This window comes from Lonchura striata, chromosome 5 (assembly GCF_046129695.1).
Source record: "Lonchura striata isolate bLonStr1 chromosome 5, bLonStr1.mat, whole genome shotgun sequence".
NCBI lineage: Eukaryota > Metazoa > Chordata > Aves > Passeriformes > Estrildidae > Lonchura > Lonchura striata.
Window position 1 is genome coordinate 12286595 of NC_134607.1, and position 20370 is coordinate 12306964.

Below are 20370 nucleotides of genomic sequence, written 5' to 3' on the forward strand. Positions count from 1 at the left end.
TTGCTGTGCTCCTCTGTTCAATTTCACTGATACAGCCCCCGAGGCTTCAGCTCCAGTCCATGGCAGATTTCCATTTACTTCCCAATAGCTGACAGTTTCAGGTCTGCCTTGGTTTTAGTTTGACTGACAGCACACCACAGTTTGTTTTTTTTTTCTAATTTTAATGTGCTTTCAGACATAGTCCTTATTTTTATTTAGATAAATAATATGATTATTCTAAAAGTCCACACTTCTAAAAAAATATTTTGTGCCTCTGTAACAAAAATTTGGAAAAGAGGCTAGCAATTACAGAAAATGTATTTTTCTTTGGAAGAAAGGATTATTCCATAACAAAATGGAGATGTAGCAATAATTATTCTTTGTTTAAGAACCATGCAGCTGGTTAAATAATACTTCTGTAGCACACAGACAATTGCAAATGACTTCAGCATAGTGTTGTACATACTGTTTTGCCTTCATCCTGTGCCAGCAAAAGATGCTACCTTTAATAGCAGTTGGAAGAACTATCTGGTTTATTTAAATTCCACTGAGCTGTTCTGAGTTGTAGCCTGTATGTTTTTCACTGTTAAACTGGAGAAAGAATATCATATCATCACAACACAACCAAAGGATCCCTGAAACAGAAAATGAGAATCTTAATTTTTTCACCTTACTATATTTATTCCATATTTAATCAACTGTTTATTTTTACACTTTTGTTCCCTTTTGTTAAATTTGTTTGTAGTCTTGGATTTCAGTCAGAATTGTTACTTACATGTTTTTCAGTATGAATTAACCAAGGCTTTTGGAACGTTGTAAGTTATGTCAAGATCAAACACTGAAATGTGGTATTTGGCATTTTACAATCTCATCTTTCCCTCAAATCCCCAGATAATGCAGCATTTACAACAGCTATCCTTGAAGAGCTTGATTGGAAGAATGTTGGTTCAGAAGCCAAAGAAAAGTACTTTTGCACTAGTTAACCTGTTACAGACCAACAACAGCTGGTTGTACAAAGTCAATACCCTACACAGCTGATAGTAAAATTTATATCATAAATAACAACTTCAAATTTTATTTACATACCTCCATATATCAAGAGTAATAAAGAATATTGCAGTTAGCCTGTCCTATAGAAATATTTTTATCCAGCCCATATCCTGCCTTTTTAGAGTGAAATTTTTCCATGGGAGAAGTACAACAAATATTGTCAAAGCCAAATTGCTACTTAAGACAGAAGAAGATTTCCTTTGCCTCTCTTCTATAGACTGAAAATTATCAAATTTAAAATCAGTTTGAAAAGATCTGTGCTTATGGTTCCTTGTTGATTTACCTTGCTGTTATCAGTGAAATTGACAGCAGATGCCTATGAAAGATACTGGAGACATTTGGGGGAAAAAAAAGCAATAATGAACCTATGGGACCTCATGTTATACAGGGGACTCCAGCATTTTGTCTTGGTCAGTTCTGCTGTGGAACAATGTTGGAGAGAACTGTCAAAAAAATACCTGTTTGGTCATTATTGTTCTTAGATTGCACCTTATACAGGAGAATTATATGCAGGAAAATGAGGCAGCTGCTTTTTTTGTTTTTCTTTGGAAGTGGTGACTTCACTATCAAAATTAAGAAAGATGAGCTTTTATGAACAAATTTTAACAAGTCTTCAGTTTTTGAGGACTTTACTCAGTGGTTGGGTTTGTTTTTTTCTTTTCCTTTCTGTTTAGTCCCTTTAGACAAGTTGGGATCATCTACAGGAAAAGTGAAAAAATGTCATGTCTTGCTCATGGAGAGAAAATAAGCCCTTAGAAAATGTCGTAAAGGAAACGTGGTTTCATCTCAGATAGTCAAACTCTGTATTTTCAAAATGTTCATTGGAATTCTGGAAGAAGGGTACTTGCTAATGATGTGATGTAAATCCAGAGTTTTCTTGTAAGATGGCTTATTTTCTTTTTCCAAGAACTGTTACATATTGGAAACTATTTTCTCTATAGAAAGTTGCCTCTAATTGAAATGGTGTAATCTAATCTAAAAGTCCTTTTTTCTATTATTTATTTTTCTTGGGCTTTGTTTCTTTTTGTTGTTTTGTTGTTTTTTTTTTTTAATTAGATGTCTATAAAACATGCAGCTCTGTGTTTGTGAATGACTGTGTGTCTGTGTGTCATTACCTGATTTATATCTGCTTGTTTTGTCCTTTATTCTTGAACTGCTTTATCTCTGGACTCTGTTTTCACAAACTCTAACTCTTTCTCTTTCGCATCTCCTTCCTGGATTTGCTGTTTCCTTCAGCCTCACCTCAAGGTCAGTATCTGCTTTTAAAAGGGTGTTTATAGGATTGTCTATTCAGCTGAAATTGAGATCTTACAGAAGATTGCACATCAAATTACATGATGGCAAAATAAAACATCAGAGATTTGGTTAAGTCTGTGTAGGAGGATGGGTTGAATAGGGTGCATGTTTAGAAGGAAAGAATTTGTATCAAATCACTGTAAATCAATGCTGTTGTGCACTGGGAAGAAGGGGGAAGACTATCCAATGAAGGTTTTAAAGGGAAAAAATTCCAAGAACAGGGAGGTGAAGCAAGACAGTTTAAATATTACTGGTTTTATCTGTTATTTTAAGAAGAAAAGAGATTGGTCATTAGCCATGTTCCATGATACATACACACGCTATGGAGTACAAAAGTGGTTCCTTTGAAATGCTGGTTGTACAAACTTTAACTGCTGGATCTTTATCATTACATCTGTGCCTGAAACCTTGCAGTGATGTTGCAGAACTAGTTCTAGTGCAGCTTGAATGTGCTGTGCTGTCAGAAAGAACTAAGGGCTGAGGGTTAAAGATAAGTGAATTAGCAGGAGGATGAATTTGTTGAAAATACAGTGATAAACTGCTGAAGAAAGCCTACTAAGAGACAATATGTTTTGAGTCTTTCAGCCATGGCTCATTTTTCTGTTTTTATATTTTAAAAGCAGTTGCTAACCTTAGATTTTGGGATTTCAGTAGAATAGCTCAGAGCAAACATCTGTGGCCTAAATAATACAAGTAAGAGTACATTATCTAATGACTCTCATTTGCCTTTGAAAGCTCTGCAACCATGTTGGATTTTAGTCTTTGCTGATAAAGTCTGTTGGTGGAAACCATGTGTGACTTCTGAAGAAGGAATGATCATAAGTGTTTCAGGCAGTGTCTTTGACCAGAAGCCACTGCTTAATGACTAAATTTCTGAGTTATCAACCAACATCCAACTTTGCTGTTCATGGTTAGCACTGAAAAATGTGGTGGTGGCTGGAATCCCCCGGTGCTGTGATGCTGCTGACGCCTTTAAATTGTGTCAGCGCCGTGACCTTGGTTTGGCACAGGCTCTGTACTTGTGGCCTCGGGTACGTGTTTTTCTTCCTCCCACAAACTGGAAAAAGATTGGAAGTTAATCATGTTGTCATCCATCAATACCCTCCCTACTCAGTGTGTCATACTGGCATGTTTGTAATTAGTGGGGACAGGAGGTCTGGCCTTGAATGACCCCCTTCATGTCCCAAAAAATGTAACTGCCAGGAAGCTTTTCCTGCCCTGTGAACGTTCTCCTCTGAAATGACCACTCTGCCATTTGCTGCATGAGCAGAACTCTGTTGGCCAGTCTGTGTTTGCCTGTTACCACCATGAGTGGAGCTTGGTGTGCTTTGGGTGATGAAGTCCTAGATGTTGTGGAATTCAGCTGTCAAAGGTGGTTTGACTTCAATCCATATGGCTATAGGGTTTTATCAATACCTGTGTCTACGATGGAATTAATGATAAGAGGGAAAATAATTTTAGGGTGCTTTTTGGTTGTGGTCTTTCTAAGACCTGGAGTGATTTCTCCTTTCACAAGCAATATAACCGTAACTTTTATTTCTCACATTTAGAGCATATTGTAAAATTTGGCTGGAGAAGATAATGACTGTGGTTTGAGGTGACCAAGTGTTAGGATTATGAACTTGGAAGAATTTTCTAAGATGTTAAAGAAATTGTCCAATCTGTCCTCACAGTTTCTTAGTTGGTTTATTGATTATTTTGGATTACTTTTTTTTCAGTTTTTAAAATTATTATGGTTATTTGCTGAGCTTTTCATTTATTTGTTGAAAGTGTAAGGAAGTAGGTAGAATGACTGCTCTTGGAACTACAAAGTCTCTGCTGGCCAGAAACAATGTAAAAAGATTCTCCTCGGGGCAAACAGGAAAATTACAGTGTTTGAAGTACACTAGTTTCTTTCCTAAGCATTTCAGAGTTTGCCGAATTACCATTGACTGGAATATATGAAGAAATAGCTGTTCTGTGAAGCAACGTTCTACCTTGGAAGCTACTACAGGAGACATTATTTTTCTCTGAATAATGTAAAGCAATTTTTTTTCAGACATCAAAGCGAATGTGTCTCCTGGAAAAGAACTCAATATGTGAAAAATGTGTTAGGTATATCTATCTTCTAACAGGAAGAAATCCTATTATTATTTCTGTTCTCATCTAGAGCAGCATTACTTACAGTAATAAATACATCTGAATTTTCTGATCTGTCCATTAAGCTCTCATCATCTCTCTTGTGTTGACAAACTCGGTGAATTAGAATAGAACCATGTAATATGCATCACGATTGCTGTTGTGACATGTATTTACTGCTCAGAAGTCTTAAGGATCTGGAGTGGATGTCATAATCAGCATGACATCCACTCCAGATCCTTAAGACATAGTAAATAAAATTGACTTGGAAAGCATGAGGATTAAAGCAGTTTTCTGTAAGAAATTTTTTTGCTAAGCATCTCTACTGATGACAGCTTCACATAAGAAACTTCCTAATGCTGGCTGAGTTCAAGAGTAATAAGCCAAATAACACTACACTGATGTCATTACCTGCAGCATTGAAAATAAAATAGAAAAAATATTATAAATTCATATGCTCCAGTTCTTCTAAGCTGTTCTTTTGAATATGTGTCACAAAAGTTGAGGTAGATAAAAAGACTGACAACCAGGTGCTATAGCAAGCAAATGCAGATTTTTCAAGGGAAGAATGAGCAATATTGATAATGCAGAAATAAGATTTCCAGCCTCAAACTGGATAACAAACAGCTTATCTGGACAGGAGGCTTGTCTTTTAGTGTTCTGCTTTCTACTGTCAGATTTTCTGCTAGTTTAGATCACATAATTGATTGTGCTGTCATGTTTTAAAGCAAGTAATCCACTTCTTACAATAAATTTTTCCAGATTTTTTGCTATACTAAAGAGAATTTGATGCTCTAGGAAGTACTAATGAAATACTGTAAACCTTATTTCCACAAGCAAGGTGGCTTGGTGATTAGATGAGTACAGGCTGGTGGCATGAATCCAGGTAAAAGTCTGCTAGGAGTATATCCATGTAAAATTATATGTTAGTGTAGCAACTCAAGTGTAGCCTTATAAAATCAAAGTAAAAACAAAATACTAAATCTGAGGGGATTATTTCAGTCCTTCTTCCAGAGTCCTAAACGTATACTAAACTGAACACATCTAACCACCAAAGAAATATTTAAAACGTCATCCTTCTATAAGAAAATAGCAAATAATACTGCATAAAATGTTCAGAGTACAGGAAGCTCAGGGTGTTATTGAATAATTCTTTTTAAAAGCCAGACCAAAACAGCAGAGTATTTAGTGGCAGGCATGTAGTTCATGGTACCTGTGGGCTTTTCACTGCGCTGGAAATGCCTTTGCACACTGACTCATCTGCTGAACCTCCAGGAAGCTGTGGATCTGAGCACTGACAGCGTGCCAGGGCGCTCAGGAGAAATTTTACTGCAAGTGTGGCTGGCTCTTCAGTTGTATACCTTCAGAAGACTCTGAGTCTTCACTCTGCCATAATGTTGGTCATTAACCACGTCAGGAAGTGATGAAAATTTGAAGCATGTTGAGTTAGCAGTGGTTTTAGCTCAGCAGAGACAGAAATGTTATCTTCAAAGAAGTTTCCATTTAAATTTCCATGGCTGTCTTTAGAAAACAGCAATCTGTAATTCTACTTAGAGCAAAAATGGCTTTGGAATTGTTTACACTAAGAAGTACTCTTTTTTTAAAGAGTTATCTGATCCTTGTGAGTGAGGAGAAATATGGCATCTTAGAGATGATAGTGGGGAAGGGAAAAAATGAAGGCCATGTAGGTCATGAAATAGAACTGTGGTTTTCCTTAAACAAAGTTGCTGGCATAACATTTCAAATTTGCTTTAGGTATAGTGTTTATCAGAGCTTTCCTTCTCTGGAGTCTGTATCTTTTCTGTCAAAGGTTCTCTTTTTTTGCCTCATTTCACTGCATCTTAATTAAGCAAAAATTATGCACAGCTGTACATCATCTCAAAATTCTCACTTTTCTGCAGCCTCACATGATCTAATTAATTTCCTACTACCTGCTGAAATTAATTTATTATGTGAAAAAATAGTTGTTTTTCTCTTTATTCCTTTTTTTTTTCTTGGCACATGTATTTCACAAAGTGTGCAGGTTTTCAGTGGAATTTTGAACTGAGGTAGCATTGAAAAGACAAATGACATGGCACTAGGGAGGATTTTTGTGTGTTACAGTGAGCTGTGAATTTTGAGGAGGTCCTTGTCAAATGCTCTGAGAGAGAAATCCTTCACAATTCCCTTTTTTTCAGATATAACAAAAAGGTGGGGTTTTGACCATATTATTTGAAACTCGAAAGACATTATCTTTAGAAGACTTCAAAATGTGTCTTTATCTTCCTATATCCCAAAGCTAACAAATTACATAGCATGTCATCATCAGAAGATTAAATGAAATGATCACTCAAACTTCATGCAACATTAAACATTTTGACTAACCCATATGTGTCACATCACATTTAGTCTAAGGAATAAAATCTGAAGTTTATATTTCCTCTTTAATGGCTAGCTTCTGTGCAAAATTTTATCCCCCCAAATGGATAGATTTTTATTTCTGTTAAAATTCTAAAAGCCAGGCAATGAATGTGTATATCTATGGTGCAAAGAGTTCCATAAGTGACAGTACCACAAGCTTTAACAGGCCCTACATTCAGCAATAATTTGATATTTACAGAGAATGCAGTCAGGCAGGGCTTTTTAAAAAGTTGCTGAAAAAGATGAGCAGTTCAGTGTCTGCTTTTTTTCCTGGTAAGGACTCCTTTCAGATCCCTGAACGTAATGGTAAAGTGTGCAGGAGTGAATCATTACCCACAGTATTGTTAGACAGAGTTGCAGGCCTTTTAAACAAATTAGAATTATGCAGGTTGACAAAGTTGGATCAGATAAACACCAGGGTGCTGAAGGAGCCGTCTGATGTCATAGCAAGGACTCTTTCTATTATCTTCAAAAGCTTGTGCCTGTCAGGGAAGGTTTCCCTTGACTGGGAAACATCATACCCATCTTCAGGAAGGATGAGGAGGATCTGGGGGCTTGCAGGCCAGTCAGTGTAACTTCACGTGTTGGGAAGCATTTGGAGCAGATTCTCCTCAGAGTCATCTCCAAGAACCTGAAGGAAAAGAAAGTGATAGGGAACAGCCAGTATGGGACTTACAAGGACAAATCATGGCTAACCAACCTGATTGATTCAGTGATGAGATGACTGGCTCAGCAGTGTTCAGTGTCTTTTTAGTGATGTGGAAGATGAGACAAAATACACCTCCAAAATTCATAGAGAACACAGAGTCAGACTTTTCCCTGACATGTTCAGTAAAAGGCAGCAGACCCAAACTGCAGCTTGTTCCAATCTAAGTTAAAGATAATGGACAGGAAAACAGTGATCACTGGGGTACTGATCCATTGCCCAGGAAGCTGCAGAGTCCTCAGCACTGGAGATAATCAAAACTCATCTGAACAAAGCCAGGAGCAACCTGCTCTAACTTGGACTTGATTTGAGGATGGTATTGAACGAGGTGATCTTCGACATCCCTGCAGACAGAACTACTCCATGATTCTGACTTTCTATGGGAAGTTAACCTGTATTCTTGGCTAAGCTCTACAGTTTTTGTATGGTTTTAGTAAGAATTTCCACATAATAGTGATCTGATAAAACAGGGTAAACAAAAATGGTCTTGCTATTTCATAACATTGGACAGTTGTAAGAAAAGAAGAAAATTGTGGGGTTGGGGGAGGAGCAAGGTCCACTGCACTTCTATTTCTTGCAAAATTCTATATGCATTCTCAGTTTTTAAACAATTTTGAAAAGAATTGCTGCTTTCTGGAGTATAGTATGAGTGTGATGTAGGTCAGAGTGGTCTTAGTAGGTTTGTCTAGTCCTTTACTCAGACACCTTTATTTCATGATTTCTAAAATAGCTCTCCCCTTCTACGCCATCCCTAAGCACAGATACTCTCAAACTTTATTGCAGTGAATAGATTTAGAGAAGATAAATTTGGGAATTCTGTTTCATAAATTTTTGTATGTTCTCTCTAAGCTTTTCTTGCTGGTGAGAGCTGACTGGGACAATACGGGGAGGGGATTCACTGTTTTGCCTCTGTAGTTACCAGGTTTGCTCTTATGTCTCATCATTTGGGTTGAAAGAACCATCTTCCATGTGCAGTTTTCACATCTCTTTTTGTCACATCCTTTATCTTGCTCAGGCTCTGGGCAAATAAAATAGAGTATAGATGACCGTGCATTTTCTTCTCAGCTCATTTGTTGAGGCAGCATTTTTCTGCTGTGAGATTTTCAGCTGGCTGGGAGGTCCCTGGTCGAATGTTGAGTCTGTGCCAGTGCCTGTGGAACCTTTTGTTCTTGTGTTACTTATGAAGTTCAAGTTCCATTGCTGACCTGCACAAAGGTGTGCCTCATATGAGAGCCTCTGAGCCCTCATGTTTCAGATGTGCCTTTCACTGCTTCACTTATCAATTGAGAGCATTAGTTCACTGCTCACTTAGCTCATGTTTTCCATCCTCATTCCTGTGAAACCAGCTTCTCTAACAGGCCTATGCATCATCTTTGCAAATAATTCCTCATCTTTTGCATGAAAAATGTGTTAGATAAGCAGAGATATTTATTATAGTCATACATTTTGTAGATTCAGTGAACAGTTCTGTTGCTATCAGTCAGTTAATTGGAAATCATTCCTAATCACTTTACTGTAAAATGAAAACAAAATTTCTTGTCCATGAAATCCCAAGTAGGCTATTAGAGATACTGCAAGATAAAAACATGCTTAACATTCTTAGGCTAAAATTAAATTAGAAAGCTCTTTTTTCCCCTTTCCCTTTCTCTTCTGTGGCTCTCTTCCATTTCATTGTTCTTGCAGGGTGGTGTATTCAAGTTCCCTTCTTCTGCATAATGTCTTCTTCATCTGCAAACATTAGAGGGCCCTTTTATACTGGAATATGTCAGCTTTTCTAGATAGTCTTCCTGAAGTATCCCAGGCAATTCAGACAGATTTAATCAAACTCTCAGTAACTTACTTAATTTCCTGCTTATCCAGCAGATAGGCCATTCTTCTTAATTAAAAGAAATGGGTTTTTTCACTTCCTTAGATAACAAAATATTTCTAGTTGTCACTTTCAGTTCATGGCCGAATAATTAACTCCCATCTCCAAGGGATAAAGTGCCTCCTCTCCCTTTAGTGACCCAGCACACTCCTACCAATGTAAAGTGCTTTTACATGGAATATTCCTATGTATCTGTTTACAATACTGAGCAGATTTGATAGAAAGTGGGATTGAGCATGTTGGTAGTTTTGGGGTGGAAGTGGGCTGTTGCTATTGGACACGAAATGAGTACACAGAAGCTTCGTAAGTTCAAAAGAGAAAAAGACTTAGTTTTATTCAAACATCTGGTATTTATAGAATTTCAAAGGTGACTGTGGATTGGAGGATGGAATTACCACCTCTCCAATCACACTGGTCCAAAGATCAATTAATTACTTCTCTCTACCCATAGAGAAATATGTAAACTATTCTATTTATACATGAAATTGTGTGGGAACTGTGACTCTCAAATACGGAAACATTATCAGAAAGCTAAAGAAGTTTTATGAGAACTTTAAAGCTTTCAAAAGAACTATAAAGGAAAAGTTAACACTTTTAAAACTTAGGGCAACAGTGGGGTTGGAATGATTCTGTTCCAGCTTCACTCTTTCAAGTACTTTAGAATGAACTTTACCATTACAGGTAACTTAATTCTTTTTATACAAAAACAAAAGTGACCAAGAATTACAATCTTGAGTTGCAAAATGCTCTCTGTAAATGCACAAAAGCCTCGTTTCATCCTAGAAATTACAGCTGCCAGCAAGTGGCACTTTCCAAGCTGGGGTGTTCAGGGCCAGCCTTGATAAAGAAAGCAAAAGGTGCCAACCCAGCAGAAAAGTTAGGCTTCTTTCCTGCTAGTTCCTCCTCTCCTGTATTGCTCAGCTCTAGGTTTTTAGTGTTCTGAGTTGTTCGTGCCACATTTGATGAAGTCCCACATGCTGGGAACTAAAAGAGAAGTGACATAATGCAACTTCACCCCACAAGAATCTATAAGGATAAGGACTGTTACTACAGTGGAGATGCTGTGCCTTTGAAAATGCATTCTTTTAGGAGCACCACTATTGTGTTCATCCCTGGATCCTTCCCTAAGCTTGCCTTACTCTGTAATAAGTCTGCATGGTATTTTCACTTTAGTTCCTTGAGTCTGCAGTGTTTTAAATAAAAGAAGTGTATTCCTAGTTTTCAAATGGTAGGATTCTTGGTTTTGTAGGATGCCCCTGAATTCTCATGTAATTGTACCAAATTTATTAATGTTGTTAACTTAAAATGCACTACTAGATACATTCATTTCACTTTTCAGTGTGTAGTATTTTACTTCCACAAGTCAATCAGCAGAATATGGTTGCAATTTCAGTTAGTAATACGTATTTTAGATTACTGGCTTAGATTACATAATTTAAATTACTAAATCCTAGCAATATATGTAAAATACTTGAGAGTGAACACTCAGTATTTAGGATGCCAGCATATTTTAAAGGATTGATACCCCAAATCAGTGTGAATTGTCTTTTCTTTTAGCACTTGCTCCTCTTGCTCAATTGTTTTTCCTTTTTCATCATTCACTTTAATGCCAAAAAATGGGAGAAAGCGCTAAATGAAATTTTTAGTCAAAACTTCAGTAGGATACAGCAAAATGACACTTTCTATTGCAAAAGTGGCCACTGACTTGGAATGTGAAAATAATGGATTTTCCTGTTGTATTTGGAGTAGAACACATATATAACTGCAACATTTAATGTAATTTCTTCTTAAAGGAAATACTTAATAATCATATGTCCCAATCAAAGGGACTGTTCCCCACTGCATAAGCAATAGGCAGAGATTTTGGAGGCACTATGCAGTGGCATTATTTTTATATAATTAGCAGAGAGATGCAAATAACTGTGGTTTTTCTCTCCTTAGTTCATGACACGCCCACTTCTCTTTATTGTATCTCCTGCTTCCAGCACAGATTTCCCAATTTAATGTGGAATATGCAGATGTGTGCTTAGAGAGCTGGGGAATGGCACACAGTTTCTGACAGTTTGCTTCCTTTGACTGCTTATTTCCGTGTTCAGTACACTTGTTTCACATGAACAAATGGCAGCTGAAATACAGCTGAAGAAGGCTGCCTTCTGTTTTTAGGAGCTTCAGACTTCAGATGTTACTGTAACTTGTGCAAAAGCCTTATAGTAGGAACAAAAGGTGAACATTTGGGAAAGTATTCTAAAGCTAAATAGAAGGGGTAAACACATTCTATTCTAAATTTTGGGAGCAGATATGAATTGCATTATGGGTGTAATCTTTCCCACATCCATTTTTATCTCTTTATCATATTTCTAATAGATATAAATATCTCTAACTAGTTAGCCAATACATGTGAGGAAATTCTACTTTTGAGCCATAGCGAATTTGATTTAAAGCAGCATAATATAGCATAGAAGAAAATGCAGAGTCATCTATGTTCTATTAAAATTTTTAATTAGTATATAGGGTCTGTACAGTGTTACCTTCTTCCTTACACAGTTGTTACAAGCATGAAGCAGTCAATAAGGAAAAAACCCAACACCACCTTCAAAGGGATTTAATTTGATTTCTTGAAAATTCCAGAGAGGAATTATGGGTTTTCTTCTGCATCTTGGTATAGCTACTTCTTGAATTAGAGGTAGAGAAATTTTATTTCTAAGTAGAAAGAGAGAGGAGAGTTCCTTTTGTCTTTCTGTATTTTGACCATAGCCTCAATAATATTTTCATAGCCTCATTAATTAGATTTTTAACACTGTTTATGTCTTTCAAGCTCCAATATATGCCTTCATATAAAAAGATGATTTATAGAAAATATATTGTATTTGAGTTAGTAATATTTTTCTTGCCAGCAAAGAAGAATTGCTGGTATTTCATAATGATCAGGAGTGTTTCCCAATTTCTTGGAAAATCAGCTCGCTGAAGGGAGGCAGAAGATGTCTGCATCAAGGCAGTTGCCCTGATTGGGAGATCAGCTCAATTAAAATCATAATTTTGCCTCATTTGTCTCAAGGTTACCAAATAAAAAGTAGTTCGCTGAAGTAGTGTAATTGCCTAGATAAAGAATGTATCTTTCTAAGTACACACTCCAAACTAGAGCTAATTTAATTAGCCAACCTTCTGATCTCTGATGATATCAGTGAGAGTATATTTCAGACATCTGACACGTGGGACATCTTTTCACCTGAGGTTTCTTTTAATGTGCTCCTTCATCATATATTAAAAATTAAATTATGCATTCAAAATACTGATGGACATGCTTTTCTGTATCAGATCCATGTGTTGTGGAATGGTAGAAATCCCTCCTCAAATGCATAAGGCACTGACCCTGTCCATGGCTTACCAGGGCTGTTAGAGAGACTCCTAATGAAGAAGAGACCTCATACACATTGCTTTGCAACACTCACCGAGTTCTCCAGAAACCCAGTGGTGTTCACTTAACTTGCAGAATGTTCCTGGCTGTGTTCTCCTGTGTGTACCAGACTGAGAAGGCAGAGTTACAGCTGTGTCAGAGGAGAAAGACTAAGCCATCTGCACTCTTCAGATAGGCTGTGCAGCCCTGTGTGGGGAATGTTTATTACAAATAATGCTGCTGTACCCCATTTGCCAGGCTGTAAGTCTGTAACAATCAAAAGTCTGTAACAAATCACCTTAGCAGGCACTCTTCATACTAACCTGATGTGGGCTGTCAAAGCCAGCGACTCAGAATGTATTTCAGAAGAGGAGATACTTCTTAATAACTGTTTGCTAAGCACTGAGAAATATGCCACATGTGCATTCTGAGACTCTCTGTGGTCTCTGCTGTCAGAAATTGGTCTCAGCAGTGGATCCCAAACCAGAGCCGTGTCCCTCCCATCTCAGACTGAATTAACATGTGGTGAGGGAGATGCTGTAGCAAGGAACATTTTGATGAGTGTGATAACATGGATTTTCAACCAGCCCCATCCTTTTGTATACTTTTCCAAATATAGTATCTGGCAATGTCCTGCTTTGGATCAGATTTTGTATAACTTCTTTGTAGCTAACAGAGTAAACACTTTTCAGTTCACATTTGTACAGAGAGTGTTTTAGAAAGACTGTTCTTGAAAACAATTTTGTTTTAAGTAGATAAGCTGAATTAGATCAGATTTTTATTTGGGCATCTCATTGATGTAAAATCATCAGCTTTTTAGCCACTAAATGGTCAGGTTTTCATTATTTCAGAATGCTCCTGCTGGCATCACTTCCTTATAGCTTTTCCTATGAGCAAAACAGAATGTTCTTGTGAATATATTTCTTTTTGTTTCAGAAGTCCTCATGCACTGAGTTATTGCATTCATTGTGCTTTAGGTTTTGTCCTTAGCAACTGCTTAGTTTAATACTTTTTGCTTGAAGACTGGATTTGCAGTATTTGTCAGCTTAAATGTGTTAGACATATCTCTCTTTTTTAACATACAGCTATCAATAGGACAGAATAATACTGTTCAGCTGTTACCCCAAATTTCTGCTAATTTTTAGAAAGGACTTTTCGCTCTTCATGGCTTGTTTACATACGTATAGATGTTTAAGCTACTCTAGCATGGTTCTTAAATACCTAGTTTCAAAATTTTCTTCTCCCCACATTAATTTTTTGTTTGGTTGCAATGGCTAATTTCTGTGTTTGATTTTTGTTTTTAATTCTAGAACAGAACTTTGGGTACTGTTCTAGAAGGAACTAAGAGATGGCCTGCCCCTATGAAAGAAAACAACTGCTGTATAGTGATTTGTTTTGTCTTCTGGCTAGTGGGATTGCAGTTAAAAAAGACACATGTTATCTTAGATCACAAAATACCCTCTGGAGCTTCCATCAAATGCCATTCAACACTTTTTTTGGCTAAATGGTGCAGGTCTCTTGAGCAGAGGGTGGCTGGCTGTGTGTGATTTGTTCACAGGGCAGTTGGTTTGTGAGCTGGAGTTAAAGGTAAAGAGAACAGCACCTGTGGGACTTCTTCCTACACTGTTAGGGCCAAATTCAACTGACCCAGCATGTTGCAAGGGGAAGGAATCCACACCAAAGCCTAATCAGCCATTTTGTAAGTGTCATTTTTGGCTTTGCATCTGTCTGCTCAATTAACAAAAGCAGGAAAAAAATGCAACAGAACAAACTTATTTTTGAATGACTGAATGCTTTTATTAAGGTCCTTAAAATATTAGTATTTTTCTTAACAAAGCAATACCCATACCACTATATTACAGGTTAATTTCAGAATTCACCTGAAGTCTGTGTTTTTAATGTTCCTAGCAACAATCAAAACTAAAAGTTGCAAGGTTTTAAGGTTAAAGGTTTATTTCTGTTCAATTGCTGTCAGCTTTCAAAAATAGTTATCAAACCTGACGTATGAATAATGTGATATTTAATCTCTGAAGTTTGAGTTACAATTTTACACCAGTTATGAAATTATGGTAATGTATTAATTATTTTTATTACAGAACTTGCTTCATAGGAAATAGGTGCTGAGAACTTAAGTAGTTGGGAAGCTGCACATTAAGTATATTTGTCTTTTTTTTCACTGCGCATTAGCCGGACAAATAAGTGCAAAGGATTTTATCTACAAAACTATAATTAGAGATTAATGAAAACATGAGGTAATATAGATGTTTACCAGAAATATATTGTGTCCTCTTGTATTTGGCCCTGTCTTGAAAGCAAACCTTTGGTTTGCTTGATTTGATATGGACTTGTTGCACTAAAACAAAGACGCTTTGTTTAATCTCTGCTGATAATCCATCAATTTTAGCCAGTTGGTTGGAGCAGTTTTTATTTTCTTACTTTTTTTTTTGAGAATACTTAGACAGCAGCATTTGCCTTTGCCATTGTATGTAGCTGGGCTTCTGAGTCTTGACTGGAGAGCACCCTGGTTAATTCTGGTTTTGTTTTTTTTAATTCCATCATGAAATGTCCATTAATAATAACTTAGGCCACCTTATTACTTGGTAAGCCTCATCTGTTGCTAATGAATCTGGCGATAGATTTCTTTTCCAAGGTGCTTCTAAATTACAGGAGAATTAGGATAACATCTTAAAAAAATTATTTATATTGAGTTTCTAGATTCGTAAGGCTTGTGCTCCCCTATCTCATATCTCGCCATCAGCTGTTTCTGGAAGAAAATCTTTGTATTGTTTCAGCTTCAGGGAGAGATGTGCTGGCTGATGAGCTGACTGCATCAGGAAATGTGCATTATATCATGCAAATAATTCTTACTGCTGAAGAAAGAGGTCAGTGTAAAGTTGAGATCTGCTTGAAGTCTTGACTTGAACACTTTTTGATTCAGACACTTTTGGGCTCCTGTTCCTAAAATCTGGGGCAAGTGAGTTTCCCACAACATTTCATCCCTTGCCTCCTCCTGTGCTGACTTCAACACACACATTTTTTTTAGAAATCAAAGTTTCCTAGCCTCAGGAAATGAAGTCCACCCCTCATCTCTTAGAGCCACCATGGGACAATTTGACTCATGTGCAGCAGCCCAGTTAAATTTTCAGGATCTGCTAATATTTTCACTGGCATTCCTTACCTTGTCATATGAGTGGTGCAAAACAGCAAGGACCAGTGTAACAAAATGATGAGAGGTTTTGGGAGAGGTAGCTGAGTGCTGTGCATTTGAACAGTTTAAGTGTGGTGATTGGTCTTTTAGCTTGGATGCAATGAGCAGTAGAAGTGGTAATATTAAGCCAAGTTTCTAAAGCATAGTGAAATGATTGTTTCTTCTAGGTAGTAATTTAATGCACCATTTTTGATCTTGTTATAACATTGAAAAGCAATGACAAACTAGTTGAGAAGCTGGAACTGCAATGTACAGCCAAAGCCCAGGAAAAGGCCCATATAATAACACTTAAAAAATCCAACCCAGCCATACAAAATTTCATGTAGATCTTCAGCAGTGTGTAATTCCCCTGATTCTATTTTTTTGAATGCGTAAGGTGAGGAACTTTGTTCAACCCTTGGCAACTGTCAATCACACACCCAGTTGTGGTGATGGGGCTGTGTGATGTGGGCCTCTTTCCTTCATTGCTTATTTATGTTCCCTTTATCACTTGCTTTTTCATGAGGTTAAGCAATTAGGCTTTGCAAACACTGCCATGATTCTTCATGATTTGGTGACTAACCCTAACTAAGGTGAGGTGAGTTTTGAGCAACTAAAAGGCAAATCAAAACCTTTCAGAACAGTCTTTTTTCCCCTTATTTTAAAAAAAAGTAGCGTTTTTGGGAAGAGTTTTTCCTTGGTTTCCCTCTGCTGTATGCCCCAGAATGTAAATATTTTTGTTTGTGTACCAAAGCTACAAAAAAAAACACAAAACAAAGCAAAAAAATCCAAACAACCCAGCTACATCACTGTATTCATGATCCTTTAAATTCAGAAGTTATGGTTAAGGATATGGCCAGCTAAAATATTCTGTGGGGGCAGACCTTAAAAACAAAGAAGTGACAAAAGATATTTTGGGATAAATATTGTCATTTAGACACTTCTCTGTGTCTCTTAGGACTACAAAGTACTTGGAGATCTTAGGCAATGATAGCACCATCCTCAAAGAGGGCAGTGGAGGGGGGTAGGTCCTAATCCATCTCTGGAACCAGTGATGGCACACGAGGAAAAGGAATGAAGCTGCAGAAGAGGAACTTCAGTCTGGACATGAGGAGCAGATTCCTCACCATGAGGGCACTGGGGCAGAGAAGTGGTCACAGCTCCAAGCCTGACCGTGTTCAAGCAGTGTTTGACAATGCTCTCAGTTAAATGGTTTAGGTTTAGGTAGTCATGCAACAAGCAGGGAGTTGGACTCAATGATCCTTATGAATCCTTTCCTGCCAACTTGAAATATTCCATAATTCTACACTATGTATTGTAGACCCCAATATTTAATAACACAAGGTACTTTGGCAATTCAAACCTAAATAACTTATTAGGTCATTGCATCCTTTTTTGGTCATGTTGACTATTTTATCAATTTAAGTCATGTTGAGGAGCAAAGTGTTCTTTAAAGCATCTGAAGTTCATCTGTCTATCAGGATTAGTAGCAGCAGCAGTAGTGGAGTGTCCTGTGGGTGGTGGTAATGCTACAGCAATGAAGGCTCAAGCTCAGCAATCCTTCTGACATGGCTGATGGACACAGAAATATTTCTGAGTGCCTAAGTCAGATGAGTAAAACAAGCTGTTTCTATAGCAGTGCAGAAGATCTGCATGTTTGTTCCTGGTGTGTGAGTCACTGTGTGAAATACAGCATGTGTGTGTACTCTATATTACAGGGAAGCTTTAGTGGTGGTTCAAAAGCATTCTAAATGTTTGCTTAACCTGGACTGTTCTAAAAACACTGTTGAGTGTTAGCCACGTAAATGTGAAGGGAAAGTATGTTAAAATACATTATTAAAATTCAAATTAACTTATTCCTCTTTTCAGTTAACATTTTATCAGATTCTATTTTACAAAAATTACATCTGAAATTATGTCAGAAGAGATAGCCAGATGCAGATAGTAGCTTATATTATTAATGTGTAGCATGAAAATCCATATGAGGAGAGAATTAGCAGCTGTATGTATGCTGATGTGCATTACAGTAAAAGATAATTAGATCAGTGCCAAAATTTAAAAAAAAATTAGTAAAGAAAAAAATAATTTCATAAAAGCCTTAATGAATAAAAGGGCCTATGTAGCAGTTGTTCTTCTTAGTGAGGAAAGGTCTTCCCAATGACTGATGAGTAACAAAGTGACTTGCTACTTTTCAGGAATGCCTGATGCTCCACTGGTCCTTTATCATTTATATTTGTCTTCCTGTTTTGAAATAATTTTAAAATGTGAAATCTTCGCACTTGAAATTTTTTATTATTGTGATTGTTTTCATTTATTCCACATGGTGTTGGGCTATATTTCATCACTGAAAATTCAAGAATTTCATAGAGAAGTGGAAAGGTGTGGATTTTTTTAAGTGGTGCAGCTTTGTTTCATTAAAGAAAGAGTAAAGCCATAGATATGAACAGTCGGTTTCAGTGTTCCGATTAGGAATGCTTAGGAGATTTTTTCATTAGGCACGTGGACTAAATTGGGCACCTGAAAATCTTGGCCGGTCTTTGAAAGTCTTTGAGGTTTTTATTTTTAAATCAGAAGCCTGAATTTTTTTCTACTTCTTTTTGTTTTATACATTAGTCTGTAACAGTACGTGGCATGACATACTGTGAAATGGAGAAAAATTCAGAATAATGGAAAAGAGTTTTCACTTTTGAGGGCAAGATGTTTTAGAAACTGGACTCTCAAAAAAAGATAATTATCTTAAAATTACTATTAAAAGTGGAAAAGAAGTTGTTATTTCCAAAAAGAGTGGGAGTCTTCACTGTAATTCAACATAAACATTTTCATTATATTTTTGTTATTTTATATATGACTATAACACTTTTATTATTTGATTTGAGGTGACTCTAAAAATAAACATCTTCTGAGGTGAGGTACTTTTGCTTTTGTTAGTTTTTTGTTTCTGTTGGTTCCAGTTGGTATCTTCTTCAAAGCTTTTTCTCAGTGAATTTGACCTGGCTCTCTAGCTTTAATTTGAATCGCCAGAATTGTTTCTCTCTTTTGTAGTCCTGTTTTGCAAAGATGTTTCTGCAGGAATGTGTATTTCTGGTAATATTTAATACATGATATCTTTCAGAAGTTCATTAGCTCTTTATTTTATGATGAGAAGCCCACGTGCACATTGCAAATTGTTGTTTGTTGTTGCTGTACATGCAGACACTAGTGCTTTCTAGAAAACATTCATAAGCCTCTAAGGTCTTGCCATCATTGTACATAAGTCATTCTCTTTTTACTATCTAAAATGTCATGCATGTTTTTTCAGTTTTAATAAAAATACTCTTAGAGATTAAGGATTTTTTTTTAAACTTTGCTGTCCCTTTGATAGAATATGTGTTCTGTATATATGCAATTCATTCAAAAGACTTAAAAGAACTTTAAGCTTACAAAATGAAGCTCACAAACTGAGCGAGTTGCAGAGCTTTGTTTGTTTCTGTTTCTTTTTTCCTACTAAGCTTCCTTGTGCACATATATTATGAAAACATTTCCTCTTGACTGCCTCCTTATTTAAAATGTACCAGTTGCAGCATGCTCACTTAAGTCCTGTACTTTCTGTATTTTATTTTTTTGTTCCAGTTCAGTATGTGGTCCAATTCTGCATGTTGTTCAGTGATGGTGTGAAGATGAAATTGTTCTATAACAATCATCAGTGCTTAAAATAGCAACAAAACTGTCTTATTGAGCAGTGAATGGGGTGATACCTAATAAGCAAGCTTTTGAGGTCTCTTGATATTAAAAATATGAGTATATATTTAAATATTTTCAAAGATTATTTGCATATATAAAAAATGGTTCTCTTGCTGGCTTTGAAGACTGAAAGTTACCTGGCAGAGAAGGAAAAGCATTCTTTACAGAACCACAGTATGAAGTCTTCAGAGCTTCGCAGAACTTTCATGTTGCTGTGGACTTGTATATGCTGAACCTTTTGAATGATTATCTGCAGGAGGTATTGCAAAAGTGAGAATTTTGATTTGGTACCATGAGCATTGAGAGGAAATGTGTGTTCATGTATCAAATGGCTTCAAGCCTTTTTGGGTTTATAGATTTGGGGTTTCATGTAACCTTTTCAGATTTATAAAATTAAACTGTTTGGGAAATTCTAGTTACTGCCACAGATACCTGTATATTTTGAAAAGTTTGTAGCCCAACTTTTGTTCCTTTTTGACATCAGAGATACAGAAGGATAGTTGTGTCTTCTACATGATTCAAAGCCAGGTTAAATGGAGCTTTGAGCAACATGGTCTAGTAGAAGAATTTATGAAGACTGATCTCAGTATTACAAGCACTAAGTAATTTCAAGACTTAACTTTAGTGAAGCTTGTCTTTGTCTCAAGACATCT

General features: G+C 36.6%; 1 protein-coding gene across 8 annotated transcripts in view; it reads left to right on the forward strand.

Annotated features, from left to right (window-relative positions):
- Positions 1 to 20370, forward strand: part of ERC1 (ELKS/RAB6-interacting/CAST family member 1) — a 275266-nt gene that overhangs the window by 123161 nt on the left and 131735 nt on the right. For 6 of the 8 annotated variants that reach the window (XM_077783291.1, XM_077783294.1, XM_077783296.1 and 3 more), the window contains one exon: positions 2266 to 2277. The exons of the other annotated variants lie outside the window; for them this stretch is intronic. In XM_077783291.1, the coding sequence (XP_077639417.1) occupies positions 2266 to 2277 (12 nt within the window). The remainder of the gene's footprint in view (positions 1 to 2265; positions 2278 to 20370) is intronic. 8 annotated transcript variants of the gene reach the window in all.